At 35.0% G+C, this 18,608-nt stretch overlaps 1 protein-coding gene across 1 annotated transcript; it reads right to left on the minus strand.

Moving 5' to 3' along the window:
• Positions 1 to 1,370: 1,370 nt before the first annotated feature.
• On the minus strand, positions 1,371 to 18,539 carry LOC128989943 (leucine carboxyl methyltransferase 1-like). The gene is made up of 6 exons (XM_054412109.1): positions 18,441 to 18,539; positions 17,235 to 17,498; positions 10,191 to 10,374; positions 9,814 to 10,055; positions 6,372 to 6,481; positions 1,371 to 5,726 (listed from the first exon to the last, which is right to left on the minus strand). The coding sequence occupies exons 2-6, from the start codon at positions 17,430 to 17,432 to the stop codon at positions 5,528 to 5,530; spliced, it is 933 nt and encodes a 310-aa protein (XP_054268084.1). The 5' UTR covers positions 17,433 to 17,498; positions 18,441 to 18,539; the 3' UTR covers positions 1,371 to 5,527.
• Between the last annotated feature and the right edge of the window lie 69 nt (positions 18,540 to 18,608).

The following is an 18,608-nucleotide window of genomic DNA, read 5'->3' on the forward strand; positions in this document are numbered from 1 at the left end:
TACTGTATTTTGAGACTCTACCCCACAGCCTATGGACTGTTCATCGCTTTTTGTCCATTTCATTTCTTCAATTAAACACCTAGCTGGCCAAAATCAATCAACTTATTGTAGACAATCGGTTTTCAATTAGTACTAGCAGCTGGGTCCTATGCAAATAAGGAGTCCAGTATTTCGATATAACTCTATTTATTCAGATCAGTGGGTTTTTCTTTTAAATTTCTCTAGGCATTGGCATTTCATAATGGTTTTTGTACAAGAACGGACCAAACCCTGGACTTCTTATCAATCCTTTTTGTTGTGTATCGTCATTAAATAGGCCTAATGACAAATGGCATCTAGGTCTGGTAATGATATGCCTTGCGAACAAACCAGATTTGAAGGCGAGAACTCTGGTTACTCAACTAGCTAGACAATTACATCATAATTTTTGAGTGATGCGGACAAAAACTTTACTACACTTCTACACACATCCTCCTACATAAACACTATTCTGACATATTTATCGTGAATAACCACCTAGTTAACAAATATCACGTAGCAACATATTTATCTATTAGTTACATTTTAAATCCAATGAGCTTACGATAAAACTTTGGAAGGTTTTTGGAAACCTCAGCCCTTCTGTGGCATTTCACGAATTAGCGTATCTTCGATTGCGTCATGGGCCAAAGAAGAGCATCGCAAACGCTGGGTTGATACTTTCGTTCTTAGGGTCAGCAATCTTACTCTGTTAAGGCCTTCTAAAAAGGTTGCCTCTGACCTCTTGAGAATAGACTGGCGAAGAATCAAATTAATTGTAGAACTGAGGCTGGTCACGGGCGATTCAGGAAACATTTACAACAGATGGGCTTATTTGATGGTGTACCGATCTGTAGGCACTGTGATAGGTCAGAGGAGACAGCCGATCACCTGCTCTTTGATTGTGATGAGCTCTCTGATGCTAGAATGATAACTCTTGGTAATGTGGCTAGAGGAAGATATCTTCCCAAGGAGGAACTAATTGGGAAGCTAAACACCTGAACTTGTAAGGTCATCAAGAAAACAATTGTCTGGGGTGCGCAAAGGATGAAGTGCTTCATAGTCTAGGCCTGCCCCTGTTAGATAAGATAAGAGGTTTTTGGTTTCATAAAAAAATTTTCCTACATCCCCTTTTATCACCTGCCTCTATATATCGCCTGCTAATGTATGGGCCATCAAGAGTAAGATTATTCACTTCCCTATGCGCTGAGTAGGGAAGAGAGGTGGTCGTTTTAAAACTCGAGAGCACATCGTCTCTGATGATATTTGGACCAGACTTTTGGACTCTGTAAAATCAATCTATAGAGAGGTTCATCTATAGAGAGGGTCAGTATAATAATGTCTTGTTAATTTTTCAAAATAATTTTATTACTATACACACGATTCAACAGAAGAAATAATGATCACTTAACATTGAACAATGGTCAAATATATACACAATAAACTACACCAAAACATATTAATTCTAGGTCAGGATTCACAATGAGTATCATATCACAATAAATACAGTAAATACAATCCGTGAAATGGGAAACTAAACATCTTAAGATAAATTGCAAATTTAGTTTTGCTAATAGTTTAAGAGCCAGTGACACAACCTGTATACTATTGAAAATCATATTATAAAGTAATTGAGTAGTCAATCCCAAAATGCCAAGTGTGCCAAAAAAAACTTAAAAACGTTGAAAATTTGTTTAAAGGAAACCTATTAGAAAGTTATTGGGGCATAAGCTGACTATTACCTTTGACTAGACATTCCATCTCCATGTTAAATTTGTAGCCAGCTTTTTTTATCAAAATCGTCGTAGTTGATGTGAGCCACCTACAGAGAGCGCTGATCTAAATTACTAAATTCTACCGAATACACAATCTTTTTAACCAAGTCAAACATAGGTAATGACTTATGATGAGTTATAGCAACTGTTATGACCCATCAACCTGGTCAGCAACAAAAAATAAGTTATAAAATTGAATTTTAGACATTCTGTGACTGGCTCACACAACTACATTCATTTTTAATAAAAAATGGGCTACAGCCGGTCCATATAGATGGGAAGTCTAAATGCTATTACCAAGAGTAAATCCAGTACCTAAGGTATACAACTTGTGCCAATTTTTGGGCTCTTAAACTGTTATGTCTAAAACAAAATACCACTCATGAGGCTCAACGTGTATATATTAGATGACCAAAAACTATTGATTTAAGCAGCCAAGAAATACATTCATTTTTTAAATGTACAATAATTGAAACATTATCATTATTGTATTTTTTATTAGTAAATTATCATCACAAAGGATTGATTGAGTAAGGGCATCGGTCTTTTGACTATTAGTATTGATCCATATGCATGAACTGATTAATACTGCAATTTATTTAGTGAATTTTAATTTTAAAAAATTGATTAAACATTATAAAATGTGCCTGTGTTATAAAAGTTCTTGTTGAATTTAAAACAGAACTAGTGTACCTGTTGCTTGAATTCGAGCAATTGCTAAGTATTACAGGCGTTATTTTAAAACGAATAACAGTCACAATTTCTGATGATTTTAAAAGAGTCGACTTAAAGATATGGAAATACTCAAGATGTACATAACACATAACAGATCGATATAATCAACATTTCTTGAAAATATCTTATCATTTTCAAAAGCTGATCTTGTTTTTTAGTGTTTTCTACAAACAGCCTTACTCATAGCCGCATTAGGTTGACCATAATAAGGATTATACATTCTAAAAAAACATTATTTATATTTCTTCTTCTTGGTGGTGTTCTATGACTTTCCTATGTTTCCATAGTTTGCAAATCGGTTCTTTCAAGGATTACTAAGAAATGCAGCACAGTGTTAATTCAGTTTTCTTTTTATTATATCAAATTATTCAGGCTCTCTCGCTTTTAGCAAATTTCCCATATAGGGAATAAGCTATTACCGTAGGTCTCATGGTAAGACCTGGATCCGAGACCGATTTACTTTTTCATTTTGAGGTCCCCAGAGACCAAAAACACCATCCGTTCAAATTCATATATATATATTTATATATATGTGTCCGTTAGCACGATAACTCGAACAAAAATCATCCGATTTTGATGAAATTTGGTAGAAACGTGTAAACCCACATTTATTCGAACGAGTTCGCAAACCAGCATGATCGGACCATGGGAAAACGGGTTTATGGGGGGTTTTGTGGGGTAAAAATGGGGTTTTCCCATTTTTGGCCCTAAAAACGTAAAATTTTGGAATTTCTTTCCCAACCATTATGTAGAGCTTAAAAAAATAAATAATTTAGTATATTGAAGCATCGGTGTATGCCTAATGGTTACGGAGAAAATTCAAAAAAATGCAAATTTAAAATTTCCATGCTATTCTTAAAAATGGAGAAAATGAAAACTGTTGTAGTTTACTTGTTTATGGATATATGTTATACAAATTTGGGAAATTTATTTATTTCATCCTATACTATTGACGTTTGGTCAAAAAACACTGTTTACCTTCCCTGTAGCAGCAAACCTAAACACTCGTTAAATCTAATGTTATTTACATTGGGAATAAATATGTCTTATTTATGGAAATATTTGAGTAAATATGTAATCAGACAAGTTGAAATTCGCTTAGTCTGCAGGTTTGCTGCGGCGGGGGTATTTTACATTGTAATATTTAAGCCAACCCAAATTCAAATAGTAAATATTTCATTTCAACCAAGTCAGTAAATGTTTGTAGCAAACTGTTAAATTAGCAAACTTATAGCATAGATAAAACATACTGCTGTTATACTGCTTATAGACTGTTTACAATTATATGTTCTTCTCACTTTTAATTTCTGACAAAAGGTGGAGTTTCATAACAATGTTTGTTTCCCATGTTAATCTTATGGAGAAATACGAAACTTTAATAGTCCCCAAGGAATCACTCTCTAATTATTTCCCTAAAAAGAAAGTTTCCTGCACAACTTCACGTTACGCTCTTTCCAACCAATGACAACAAAAACATGTCAATCGGTCCAGTAGTTTTGGAGGAGTAATTGTCACAAAAAACCTGCTTGCGTATTAAATAAGTATAGTCTATAGATATGTTTAAATCAAGTAGTTTACAAAGCATTGACAGATGCATTATATTTTTCAACACTGTTTATTTAAAAATTAAGACTTCTATCTGAAAACATAGATATATCACAGTTCAAGTTTGATATTTTATGTATTTTTTAAACACCAAACGTTTTCCAAGACATACTGTTAATAACATTACACTGTTTCCTGTATATAGCAAGAATAAAAGTAAACTTGGGGGTTTCTACGCTTTGTACTTTTTATAAGCCAAAATCAGCCAATTTTTGTATGTAAATTAGTAGATCTTGCTGACAGTTTAAGTTTAAAATTTGCATTCAAACAGACCAGTTATCCTTAAAGATTATACTTTGGTAGGTACACAATATCTTAACTATTTCAAACTAGGACCCAACATCAGAGATGTGCCTCTGATACCAGAATTAGCACTGCTTTACACTTTAATGATACAACAAATATTAATGTGATGTGAATACTGTCAACTTTGTATTATAAGACAGATAGTTGCTTTGGGAGGTGCATAGTTTTCACAGAGAAGGATTAAGTATGGTCATGACTTTACCAACATAAACCACAGTGAAAATTGCATTTTTTCATGTTGTTACAGTAGAATATTGATTACAAAAGTTTTATAAAAGTTAAGTCTATAGTTTGAGAAAATATAATTTCATTATAAATCACATTTAAGTTGGCAATACTGATTATGCAATAAGACTGAGTACAGTGTTATCATTATATCTAAAATGGGATTGTCAGTATTTCCAACCATTGTAGACATTAATGTAGTTACTCACGATGCACAAAGTGACGATGGCAAAAACAACAAACATTTGATCATTTTATACGTCTTGACACATGTAAAAATTGGCACAAATTTGAAATATGTAGAGTGTATGTAAACCACAGAATACTTAGATGCTGTGCAACAGTTTTTTTAAGACAATGAGTAAAAATTAACTATACAAGTACAATAATTCACCAGTTGGTTGCCAACATTCCATGTTATTTTAACTGTATTTTTCAGGTAAAATCAATTATGAAATACATTATTTAAAAATAGACATAGTCTGCAGAATATTAAACAACTACTGTAAAACAATAACTATATAATTGACGTTTTAGACAAATAAATGACAATGTTTTCAATGAATTTACGAAAATCAATACATCATAAATGAGTTGGGATTTAACAACTCATTTAAGTACTGTTAAATAAGAAATGAATAAATAAATAAAACGGTTTCAGGGGTTTATAGGTTAGATATATTTTCTCACGTAATTTTTTGTCAGCCCTCTAAAATTGACTCGAAACACAAAGCTGACCAAGAATCCGCAAATGGACTAAAACTAAAAGAAAACAAAGCTGAAGTAATTTGTGCTTGCGTGGTTGGCAGGTGCTAGATGGTGAGTTTGTCAGTGAAGGTGGTGTGCCAGTCTGGAGGTGGTTGCTATGAGATGTCCACGTCGGCCAGTAGAGGACCGTGCCACCCTACGACCACGCAATAGTGCTGAAACAGCTGAGTCAACAGCTCCTGCTCATCCAAGAACTCCAGCTGCTCTATACGCTGTCTGTCACTGGCAGGGATTGTGTTGTACACCTGGACCATGTCCCACGCCCGCGAGCCGTCCCATCCCGTCCCTACAAACCTGATCACAAACACACATGTCAACTCTCTCCATGTATCAACAGCTCCTGCTCATCCAAGAACTTTGTAGAGCTGTCGTACAGAAAAATGGGACAGTCGTAGATTTTTCTATATTTTTTCCTGTCCCAAAAAAGGAACAGTAAATTGTTCCGTATTCTGAAAACTTTTAAAATACCTGTAATAAATAAAACTAAAAGCTAAAAAAATATAGCATCGATTCATATAAAGAAATCACAATGTAAATTATAATAAAAGTGACAAATAAATAGTTTACATATTTTCATTTAATTTCTATGTTTTGTTTCCCAAGGAAAGTGTTTGGTACCACTCCTACCCCCATCATAAATCATAAACAATACACAAGAATTTAAAGCTAATATCAGGCAATCCACAAATTACTAGAAGCAAGACATCGATGGTCACACTTGGCAGCAATATTGTGGCATTTAGAGGTAAAACTGTGTGCCAAATTACACAGGTTACTTGGGCAACTGTTTCCGCCTGAAGACGTCAGTGGTGCTCTGTGACTGCTCTAAAGATAGCAATCTACAAGGCTAAAACGTCAGCCCTAATTACCCATTAACTTGACACGGTTTGACCCTGAAGACCACGATATTGCACTTAAAACATTACGATGTTAGCTTACCTCTGCATCTGACTATCGAGGGAGTGACAAGCCTCGACCCCGGCCAACGGACAACCCCGAGCTCGCAAATTGTTCATCATCACCTGTCCAAACTTGTCTCCCATATTAACCTGTGTTTCATAACTATGTTAATTCACCATTTAATTGCCTTTTCTACAATGCCTTTTACTATCAAATTATGAAAGTTTTAACTTTATGTCAACCAACTTAAAATTAAATATTTGGCATATTTTTATGAGTTTATTAAAAAATAATGGTGCAAAACTAAACGGTTAGTAAGCCCGTTTCCGCGATTTAAAACAGCTGAATGCGTTTACACCAATGGAAAGTGTGTGTTCCGCGTTTATAAGTTTGTTTTGACAAGGTAGTGTTTTCTTTCATTTGTTTATTTAAGTATTACAAAATCTGCCAACAATTGGCTACTACAAAACAGGGAAAAGCATTTTATGTTTTAGAATTAGCCAATTAGCTCATACTAATGCTATTGTTAGTGTTCAGCGGAACTTTCGGACAAAGTTTAGTAAGGAGGCTCCACATAGGAACTGCAAGGTTCGTTGGATGAGGCAATTCAAGACAGTTGGATGTTTTTGTGTGCCGGGAAGAGTTTGGGTCGTCCTCAGACTCCGCCAGGCGCTGTGGAGAGAATCAAAGCTAAGACTGTCGAGGTTTTTGGACTCTGCACAAACTAAAGCTGGTAGGGAACCTCACGTAAAGCAGTCCATGGTTTTACGCAAGCCTTTGAGACAAATTCCAGGACAAACTTCAGTTATTAAAAGCATTGAAGCTTACTGACAAGCAAAAAGGCTCAGCTATTTACTATAATAGCTTCGATTCATGTTGATATTCTTTGATTTTGTTGGCAGGCTTTGTGCTACTCAACCAAGCAACTGAGACAAAACATAACCTTGTCAAAACAAACTTATAAACACACCCTTTCCATTGGTGTAACAATCAGTTATTTGAAATCACGGAAACAGACATACCAAACGTTTAGTTTTGCACCATTCTTTTTTAATCACCCTGTACTGAATAGTGCTGTTCGAAGGGCCAAGAAAGAATATTTTGCGCACAACCTAGATTACAAAAATTCTAAGAAGTTCTGGTCAACACTGTCTAAAAGTGGCGTTTTAGAAAAATGTGAAAAAGAAAGCCCTTGTCAACTTCCTCCAAATGAATTAAATATGTTTTTTGCAAGTATGGGATCAGGTAACAGTATTGACCAAAAGAGATTGGCATTCTATCAGGAAAATTACTGTGGAGAAGTTGAGAATAATTTCAAATTTAGAGCTGTCACCAAAGAGCAAGTTATAGACACTATGAATAAAATACGTTCAAAGGCATCTGGTATCGATGGCATATCAATTGATATGTTAAAAGGTGTTAGCCCTTATTGTGTCTCAGCAATAACTCATCTGATTAATGTGTCACTAGAGACTGGAGTTTTCCCTGATAGTTGGAAGCAAAGCATTGTGATTCCGCTCCCAAAGTGCTCTAATCCAACTACGAGTAGCCACTTCCGCCCAATATCAATTCTGCCTGTTTGTTCGAAAATCTTAGAGAAAATTGTTGTGGAACAGTTGGTAAGTTACCTGGAGGAGTCGGACATACTTTTAGAATCACAGTCAGGTTTCCGTAGAGGGTTCAGCACCTGCACTGCTCTTCTCAATATGACTGATGAGCTTCTTCAGGCCAAGGACCAAGGGTTGCACAGCTTTATGGCGTCACTTGATTATTCAAATGCTTTCGACTCTGTTCATCACGACATGCTCATATCAAAGCTCAGGTTTCTAAAATTCCATGAGTGTACACTCAAATGGTTTTCCTCATATCTTTGTAACCGATCCCAGGTGACTAAGGTGAATGGTAGGTGCTCCGAGTTGATTCAAAGAGAAGTAGGGGTCCCTCAGGGGACTTGTCTGGGTCCAATACTTTTCATATTGTACACCCATGACCTCGATAGCGTTCTGAAATCTTCCACTTTACATTCCTACGCTGATGATTGTCAACTAGTTCTTTCCCGCGCCCCTTTTGATTTTCATGAAGCAGTCAATCTCATCAACACTGACTTGCTAAGGGTAAAGCAATGGTCTGACGATCACGGTCTAAAATTGAATCCTGAAAAGTGTACTTCATTTCTGGTCTTCTGGTTTGCAGCCTAAAAATAGTCTTATTGGAAAGGTAGAGCTGGACGGTCAAATTCTTGTGGTGTCTGATTCTGTTAAGGTGTTAGGTATCAGAATTGATTCTCAACTCAATTTTCGCTCACATGTTAGTTACATTTGTCAGAGAGTCTCAAATAGGTTGAGAATTTTACACCGTTTGAGAGGGATACTATCTGAAAATGCTAAGCTAGAATTGGTCAAATCAACAGTCTTCCCTATTATTCACTATGCACTTCCATCGTTTGGTGAATGTCTTACTCTTGACTGTAGAGTTCTTCTTACGAGGTTGCAAAACCGAGCCCTGAGGTTTGTCTTCAATCTGAGGAAGTTTGATCATATATCTGCCTATCGCAAACAGGCTAAGGTACTCTCTTTGGAAAAACAATGTTTTCTACAAACTGTTTTAATTGTTCACAAGACACTGTCTTCTAATTTGCCTCCCTATTTGAAAAGGAAGCTTATGCCTCGAACATCAGTTAGGGAACGCTGTACTAGGCAGGACGGCTTGCTTGAAATGCCGAGAGTGCGGCGTGAGATAGGTAAAAAGGGGTTCTCATACGTTGGACCCCAGGCATACAACACCCTCCCAAGAAACATGAAAATCATGTCATGTAATTCATTTAAGGCCAATCTAAAGCTAGTTTAGTTCCACTGTTTGTAATTATTGTGTACTTGTAAATTTTTTGTGACTTTGAGTTGTCTTGAAAACCAGTGTATCTGAAGACCGCTTTAAATAAAGGCATTTTATTATTATTATTATTATTATTACTAGTGGAATTTGCCTGAGTTTACGGTTTAAAAGATCAAGAAGTGGACATATTGTTAAAGACAAACACCAGGAGAACAAATGAAAATCCAGGATGATAAGCATTTTGGTCTCATATGAGTAGGAATCCTCTTTTCAGACTTTGCAACTGGGTAGTGTGTCAGTGCTTACAGAAGAGATAGTGTTTTAGCAAATTTTCCTAAACGGCTGTAGCTATTTTGATATACTTACTAAAGAAACCAGTTAGACAATAACTGATTATAGAAAGAAAACTTGACTGTACCACACAGCAAATTTACAATTATATACCACTGTAGCCTTAAATTTCACAGCATAGAGCCATCCACAAAGAGTGACAATTTTAACAGATGTTTCCAACACATAGCCTATGTTGCGAGCCAAATATAGTTATCGTACAAATATAATCTATTCGCTCAATAAATTTATTAGAAGAATAATTCATCAAAAATGAAAAATATCAAATACAATAGTCTATACTAACACTCTGAACTACCTGCTCATAATTGATGAAGAAGGCGGTGGGAAAGGCGCTGACAATCCACGAGAGTAGTTGACTGACTAGAGTTGTCTCGATGTAAACAAGGACACATTCAGCGATGAAGATGGTCGGAATGTCAAAGCTGATCTCAGCCTGTGCTAGCTTGTGCTGTACCTCAGCCAAGTTGCGAAGATCTGCTCCGACCACGTGGTAGTTGCCTGCGTGGAGATCTGTTGCACTCAACCTTACCTCCCCATCTGACAAACAGTCACATTAAACACTCCTCTTGGGTAGTTATGTATAGCTAAACAAAGGTTTATTTTTATATTATAAAGTTTCGAGTTTAGGCAGGCCTAAGATAGGTCTGTCATCTTTTACAAAAGACTATTTACCTTCAACATATATTTCATCAAGAAGTGTCTTATTCCTCTTGATGTAGAAGCATTTCTTAGATGTAACACTGGGAAAGTCGATTTCAGTGAAGTTGACAACGGTGTAACCCATATCCTTCAGCCGCCAGTACAACGTGTCAAATCCTGCTCCGAGATTGATGATCTGACACTTCTGTCCAGTTTTCTAGAATATAGGAAACATACCTAATCAGAATCAAGAATCAAGAATTTATTGCAACAAATTACAAATAGAACATTTTGTATAGTTGAGGTCAATATGAGAGTAACTTTGGCTAAGAAGTCTCAGTAATCTGCAAGGATAAAATGTCCAGTGGATAGCATATCAGTTATGAGCCAGCGCTCGGAGTGTACGGTTGCCCTGCCTCGGTCAGATGCCACTGATAAGGTATTGATAAGCTATTCCTGCTTATTTAATGTTTATGTTTTTGGCTTCCCAAATCCAACTCTTTTAAGTATTATCTTGTTAAATAAATTCAGTTCTCAGTGCGTCCTTCATTTAAGTGTTTTATATAGTTTTTGTTCGGTGTTGCTAAATAAAATGTCTGAAAAGTGTAAGAGCTGCCAAAAAAACATCACAAATCGGCATCCTAAAGTGCAGTGCAAGGATTGTTTATTACATTTTCATGGATCTTGTGTAAATATATCAAAAGAAGATGCAGAATTCATGCAAAAAGAAAAGCAAATATGGAGATGTGATGGTTGTAGTAAGGAGCGAAGGAAAAGTATGCAGGTCGAATCAAAACTTGAAGAAAATAAGCCAGACATCCAAGATGTTATCAACCTACTCAAGGAACTAAGACAAGAAAATAAAGACCAAATAAAGAACCTGGAAACCGAACTTGGTAAATCGGTGGAAAATTGCCATGAAACCATCGAGGACCTAAGGAAAACAGTTCAAAAACAGACTGAGTCTTTAAATAAATTTGAAAAAATGTTTGATTCTTTGTTTGAAGAAAATAAAAAACTACACCTACGCATAAAGGAACTTGAGCGGCGTGAAGATGAGTCAAACCAGTATTCTCGTATAAATTGTATCGAGATAAATGGAATACCCGAGATTGAGAAAGAAGATGTTTTAGAAGTGGTAAAAAGTGTTGGAAGAAGCTTAGACGTAGCATTAACGGAAGAGTCAGTGGATGCGTGTCACAGACTTGGACCTAAGCACAGAAATGGAATCCAGCCCCGAGGTATAATAGTTAAGTTTACCAGAAGAATCAAAAAGGAAGAGTTCCTAAAGCAGAGAAGAGTTAAGCGCGATCTCAATACACACGACGTTGGCTATGTTGATCATCCTGCTGAAATTGTCTACATTAATGAAAGTTTGACCAAAGCAAGACGTGAAGTTTACAAGGAAGTCCGAACTCTAAAGAAAACTTATAAATACAGCTACGTATGGGTGAGAGGTGGAACGATCCTCGTACGACCAACGGAAGGCACTAGAATAATTGCAGTCACTACAATGGAGGACTTGGAGAAGCTACCAAGACATGCCCCTGAACCTGCACCTGCGCCAGCGTCGCCGAATTCATCTGATTCTCAGGATGCGGCCTCCTCCGAACAGTAAACAGTATTATTTTCTTGGTGTTACTTTTTGTCTTTTGTGTTTTTGGTCTTTTATTCAGAAATGGAAGTGCAATTGTACATTGAGGTTTAATCATTCAAATGAATAGTATTAGTTTTAATAATCTTTGTTCAAATGATATCGTAGTGTTACAGCAAAACATTCGTAGCTTAAGGAAAAATTTTGATTCTTTTGTCTCGGAATTACATTCTATTGATCAAATGCCAGATATTATAATTTTAACAGAGATTTGGATTGATACAAGCGAGGTAAATTTCTACAGCCTACCTAATTATTCAATGTTTGTAAAATGTAACTCTAATCAAAGATCAGGTGGAGTAGTTGTATTTGTGACTGATAAGATAACAGCTATCCAGTTGGACAGCACAAATATGATAACAGCTGATTGTGTGCATTTAAAAATATCCTTAATCGCCAATAATTCCTTTGAAATCTTGGCGATTTATAGATTATTACATGAATTCGCCGCGGACAATTTCGTTGATGAATTAGATACAATACTAGCATTAATTAAAACCGCTAACTTAATGATAAATGGAGATATTAATATTAACATTATTGATAAATCAATTGTATGTGATAAATACTTAATTAGAATGGCCAGTCATGGTCTAAAGTCACTAATCAATGAGCCCACCAGGGTTACAAAGCTAACAAAAACATGTATTGACCATGTCTTTTTACGAAGTAAACTTAACAGTAATTTCATTTGTGAAGCCCAAGTAATCAAAACATGTATAACCGATCATTGGTCAACTGTAGCTTGTATGAGGTACAATAAACCGGTTCAAGTTAAGGAAAGTAGTAAAACGAAAAAAATTTTCAAAACTGGACATTGCACATTTGAAAACAGTTGTAAGCAAAACAGATTGGAGTTCGGCCTTTTCAACAAATTCAGCTTCGACTTCCTTTGATTATTTTTCACATAAACTACAACATTGCATTAATGAGTCCTATAAAATTATAAACATAAAATCAAACTTTAAAAACCCTTGGATGAATGCAACTATAAAACATAATATTAAAATTAAAAACAAACTTTATAGAGATTTCTTGAAAAAACCAAATGACCCAACATTAGAACAGAGATACAAACATTTTAAGAATTTAGTTATAAACCAAATAAGATATGCGAAAAATAAGTACTTTTCAGACCAGTTAGAAAATAACATGAAAAATAGTAAAAACCAATGGAATTTGATAAAAGAGTTAACAGGTGCAAAGCATAAAGGTAGTACCCCAATTGTACTAAAAAATGAAATCGGGCAATTGATTGACAACCCCGATGAGGTTACGAATACCTTAAATAACTTTTTTTGCTCAGTGGCTGATGAATACTAAAATGCAACATGACGTGAATGCTCTGAGGTGGTGGTTTACATCAAATTTAATGGTCATGAGCCCAAAAACCAAATATATCATATTCAACCTAACAAAACATACACACTTTGCAAAATCCCTGAAATATCACAACGTAACATGCCCTACAAGTTTTAACATTTGTAACTGTCAAGACCTTGAGCAAGTAGGAAGCATAAAGTATTTAGGCTTATACGTGGACAGCCAACTTAATTGGAAAGAACATATTTCATACTTAAAACTAAAATTAGTAAAATACATCCGTATATTCTACATGCTCAGAAGCGTATGTTATATACAGCTTCTTAGATCAATTTATTTCGCATTCATAAATTCAAAAATTGAATATGGCATAGAAATCTGGGGTGGGACATATTTTACCACATTAAAACCAATAATCACACTACAAAAAGCCTTCGTCAGAATAATACTAAACGAAACAAAAACCAAACCTTCTCTACCTCTTTTCCAAAGTTTAAACATTTTGCCCTTTAGAAACTTATACGTTTTTAAGGTTTTAAGAATTTTTTTTAATAGATGTGATACACACAGAATGAACCAGGGCTATATCACATTAAGGAACGTGGGTAAAATGTATGTTCCGCGACCCAATTTATCCCACTTCAAAAAATATTTTTTGTACTTAGCACCAACGTTTTATAATCTACTTCCAAACTATATTAAAGAGTGTAAAAACAAGAACCAATTCAATAAAATTATACGTAACTACTTACTTAACCATAATGACATTAATCAATTTTTTACTACTCTAATATAAAGACATAGTGTTTTCCTTTGATAGTTATAGTCTTAGTTATAGTTTGTTAAACAATGCCTAATACTTTAATAAGACGTAAGAATTAAGTAAGTTAATATTGTTTCATGTGAAGAAGCCACGTTTATGTTATTTTTAAATATTGTGTAGTATAACTGTGGTACTGATCCGGCCAGGCACTCTCTACCCTACTAGGCCTACTGAGTTTGTGTAAGATTCATATATAGATCCCGCACAGGTTTATAACCTCAGGGCTTTATTGCTCTATGATTCTATTTATTATTATATCCCATGTTTTAAACAGTTAAGGTTTAAAAAATTTTGTGTAAGTTCATAGGCATATTTGTATAAATAGTATAACCAGAATTGTGTTCAATACTATTGTGATTGTTTACAATAACTGTATATTATGTACATTGAGCAATAAAGAATTTTTCTATTCTATTCTATTCTATTCTATATTAATTAGGGCCCATAACATTCAATAAATTAGGCTACAAATAATTTAAACAACAAAGTAAGTTACAGATTTAAGGCCTACATCAGTCAGAAACTAAAACCTAATATCAATGTCAGACATAAAAAAATCACTTAAACTATAAAAAGGGCGATTTAATAACCAGCAAAAAAGTTTACTTTTAAATAACTTAAGATCAACACAGTTTGCCTCAGCTGGCAAACGATTAAACATCTTTAACCCTATATAAGAAAAAGATTCTTGTGACTTTGTTAGCCTGACTAAAGGTAACTCTAAATTATTCCTATGTCTAGTAAAATGACTATGTGAATGTGATCTCAAGGCTAGAGAATTAATATTAACTTTACATAAACAAGACACACATAAATAAATAAATTAAAAACAGTGAGTATTTTTTCCTGAATAAACAAGGGTTTGCAATGGGCTCTGTACTTAGAAAAAGTAATGATTCTTAAAGCCTTTTTTTGTAGGAGCAAGATTCTGCTAACATCATGACCACAGCCCCACAGCAAAATACCGTAGCTTTAAATACTATTAAAGAAGGCAAAGTAGGCCATACGTAGGCCATCCATTTAGCAATATCTGGACTATCAGTTGTAGCAAATAGGACTACTAACTACATCTTTAAAGTTGTAGCCTATTCAAATTATAGAAAAATGTATGAGTCACGGTAAAGTTCTTATTATGTAACTGAATCCAGATTACTGACTTATCGAATTATCAAATTACTTCCCATTAATTTGCCTTCTTGCCGCAAAAACATTTTGTATTGTCGTAAAAATGTAGTTTGTATTAGGCTATAGTAAATGAATTTGTTTTTTTGGCTATTGTACTGTAAAGCTTCAATGTGTTCAGCCGTTGTTGAATAATTCTACTACAAAGTAGGAGTGGGCGTAACGTAATAGGATAAATAACACTATTACTGAAGATTCACCTATTACCTTGGTAACAGGTTACTAAGGTCTGTTATTTTTCTAATGTTTTCTGAACCTAGTGCTAGTGAAATAACTAATAACTAGTGGCTCTGCCCGTGCTTCGCTACGGGGTGAGAATGCAGAAAAGAATAATTCGGTTTTACTTTAAGATACTATAATATACTGTGAGAAACAGTTACAACACACTTACCAGCAAACATATAGGCAAAAGCTCAATCCTGCTTATTGATTATTTAAATTAAGATCTCATAATGTATTACAGTACTATCTTTTTATATAGTGCATAGCATTTAAAATATATTCAAAAGTATAATTCATTGACCACATGGCACCAAGAAACAATTCTCCTTGTAAACAAATTAAATTAAATAGCAGAACAGCATTTCTGACAACAGCTGTAGTTTCATAACAATGTTTGTTTCCCATGTTAATCTTATGGAGAAATACGAAACTTTAAAGGGCCCCCAGGCCTCACTCTCTAATTATTTCCCTAAAAAGAAAGTTTCCTGCACAACTTCACGCTACGCTCTTTCCAATGACACCAAAAACATGTCAATCGGTTCAGTAGTTTCGGAGGAGTAATTGTCACAAAAAACATGCCTGCGTATTAAATAAGTATAGATAATGGTCAGCCGTCTCGTTCTACAAATTAATAGTAAACGCTTGGCAATATTTTACTGAGAATCATATTATTTTTGTAACGTCCTCTGAACTGGAAGGTCGAGCAAGTGAAATAACACTGACCAAGTAATCCTATTAATAAACGCTTGGTAATAGCTTACTGATCAGAATCATATTATTTTTGTAACATTGTAGTACCGGTACAAACAAGTGAAATAACGCTGACCATATAATCCTATTAATTAATTGCGAGCACTAGGTAATAGTTCATGGTGTCTACTAAACCTGGTTTGAAAAATTCAAGGAGTTTTCCAGGAGATTAAAGACAAATTCCTCAATTTTAAGAGCTATTATCGGAACACGTTCAACTAATTGCAACCCGCTCAACTAATCACAACCCGCTAATAATTATTAATTATTTTTATTTGAAACAAAACTTTTCCAAAGAATAATATTTTATACAAAATAATAAAACAGTATAACTGGTAGGTAACACCAGTTATCATCTCCCGCGATCTTGGGAATACCAGTGAGCATAACTTACAGTCTCGTCAAAACCTGCAACCGATCGCGGCAAAACAGGTTCGCATATTTTATGATTTCAGCAACACCGATAATCGTCTCCCACGATCGCGGCAATACCCGTGAGCATGTCCTGCGGTTTCAGCGACACCGATAATCGTTTCCGATGCTTCCAATGCTCGTTTCAATTTCGGCAACAAAAGCGGTAGTGTTGCTGTTAGCCGACGATTCCGATGACCAGGCTCCGGAGGTTTCCGTGGATTCCTGGAGTTTTCCAGGACATTTCAAGGTAAGAAAAAATTCCCGGAGTTTTCCCGGAGAGTAGACACCATGTAGTTTATTGAGAATTGTATTATTTTTATAACGTCGTAGTAAGAGAAATAACGCTGGAAGGGGAAATAATAAAAAAGAGAAGGTGACAAAAATAATAGTGTTATTTCACCTATTACCAAAAAGTAACGGTATTTCCCATCTCCATTACAAAGTTTGCATAAGTCCGATCTTAAAGAGCTTTGCTCGCTCCGCTCAATTAATTGTCTCACTCTGTGCCGTCTAGGTACGCCTACTCAGAAGTACTGTAATCTGTCATAGCCACATTGAAATCCCTTTAATCTAGACCGAATCTTAGCAGGGAGCTTTTTGAAGAACTTGAAAGCAGAGATTGATATGAAATTAGTAATTTGCAGTTCGGTTACCAAAGTGTTTACATTACAGAACAAAACCAAACAAAATAATTTGCCTATTAACATACCTTTAAAACTTTGTTCAGTAGCATTCCAACTCCTTTAACTCTGGCAAAGTAGCCTCTGTTGATTTCTGGTGCTTTCCTCTCCCTCCCTCGGACAAGATGGTGGATATACTTGTCTTCCCAGTAGCCGAGTTGCACAGCGCAACGCTTACACTCACTGGCATCATCATTGGTGGCCTGCACTGCCTCATCAACTTCCATTAATGTATGGTTTTTGTCAACCTCTGGTCCTTTCAGTGAGATTACAAGTTTGACTAGTTCATTATCCTGTGACACAAGACACACCTAGTAAAGATCCAAGCAGTGGGGAAAAATAAAATTATATGAAAGTTAAGAGCAAGTAAAGAAAAAAATGCAAACCTACAGATATTTAGCCAACTAGAGAGGCTTTAAGTTGTGTTTACACTGGAAATTATAACCAAAAATGTTTAGAACTTTTGTTGATATCATTAACGAACAGCTTTTAAAGCATTCCATCATAATAAGATTTCTTGTAAGGCTTTTGACAGGGTGTTGTCAACGCTAACCTCATATAATTTACATTCCTCTTTGATTTGTTGTCAACTGCTTGTGGAAAGAAAAGTGCCAGCTGCACTGTAGCCTAAGCTAATGACACCAGCAAAGTGTTATTAACAAAATAGCTTTCTTTAATTGTTGCAAACATTGGTTTTAAGCAAGTGTTTTTAACTCAAAGGTGCAAACTCTGCAACTAAGACTTCCGCATCTGTTGACACAAACAACCGATTGAAAATATTGATCGATATATCACTATTGAACTATTGAATTGAAAATATTGATTGATAATCAATATTTTAAAATATATATATTATAAAACTATCATAACCAAACCTAACCAACCAAACTTGCTGATGGTGAAAAAATCGCATGAAGGTTTACTAATTGAATCGATAGTTTCAATCGATATTAGCGTAGCCCAGTTAAGAAACTGTACCCCATAGGCCTACATGGCTTTTAGAATTAAGAATAAATTTCGAATTATGAATATTTTTTTTTTTAGAAATTGTAAAAGGTTACTTAAACTAGTCCTAGGCCTAACTGTAATGGAGAAAATACTTCTCTAGAAATAGGCTATTTATAACTTTAGAGTTTAATGAAAGTTATGTGCTTGAAGAATCAAATTATTCACATAATCTAAAAATATGATGCCATGTACAATAATCTAGTTAGTAAACAATAACAAAAACTTACCGGAATAAACTACCTAAATAGGACTTCTTTCTAACCTACACAAAAAAATGACAAATATACATACAAGTCAAGTAGAACAAGACCTAAGAGAATGTAAATATGATGATTGATGACAGTGTTTCGTTTCGGATTCGGTCGGTTCGGATTCGGACATCGTCGACATCGGAC

The sequence above is a fragment of the Macrosteles quadrilineatus genome, unplaced genomic scaffold, assembly GCF_028750875.1.
Source record: "Macrosteles quadrilineatus isolate MER2022 unplaced genomic scaffold, UCM_ALF_1.0 Scaffold_3__2_contigs__length_128488019, whole genome shotgun sequence".
In the NCBI taxonomy this organism is placed as follows: domain Eukaryota; kingdom Metazoa; phylum Arthropoda; class Insecta; order Hemiptera; family Cicadellidae; genus Macrosteles; species Macrosteles quadrilineatus.

Excerpts from the sequence above, each read along its gene's own strand:
- LOC128989943 (XM_054412109.1), bottom strand. The coding sequence starts at position 17,432 with ATGGAAGTTGATGAGGCAGTGCAGGCCACCAATGATGATGCCAGTGAG. Across the intron at positions 6,482-9,813 it reads TCTTCATCAATTATGAGCAG|GTTAATATGGGAGACAAGTT; the intron begins GTAGTTCAGAGT and ends TATGAAACACAG. Across the intron at positions 5,727-6,371 it reads CTCGATAGTCAGATGCAGAG|GTTTGTAGGGACGGGATGGG; the intron begins GTAAGCTAACAT and ends GTTTGTGATCAG.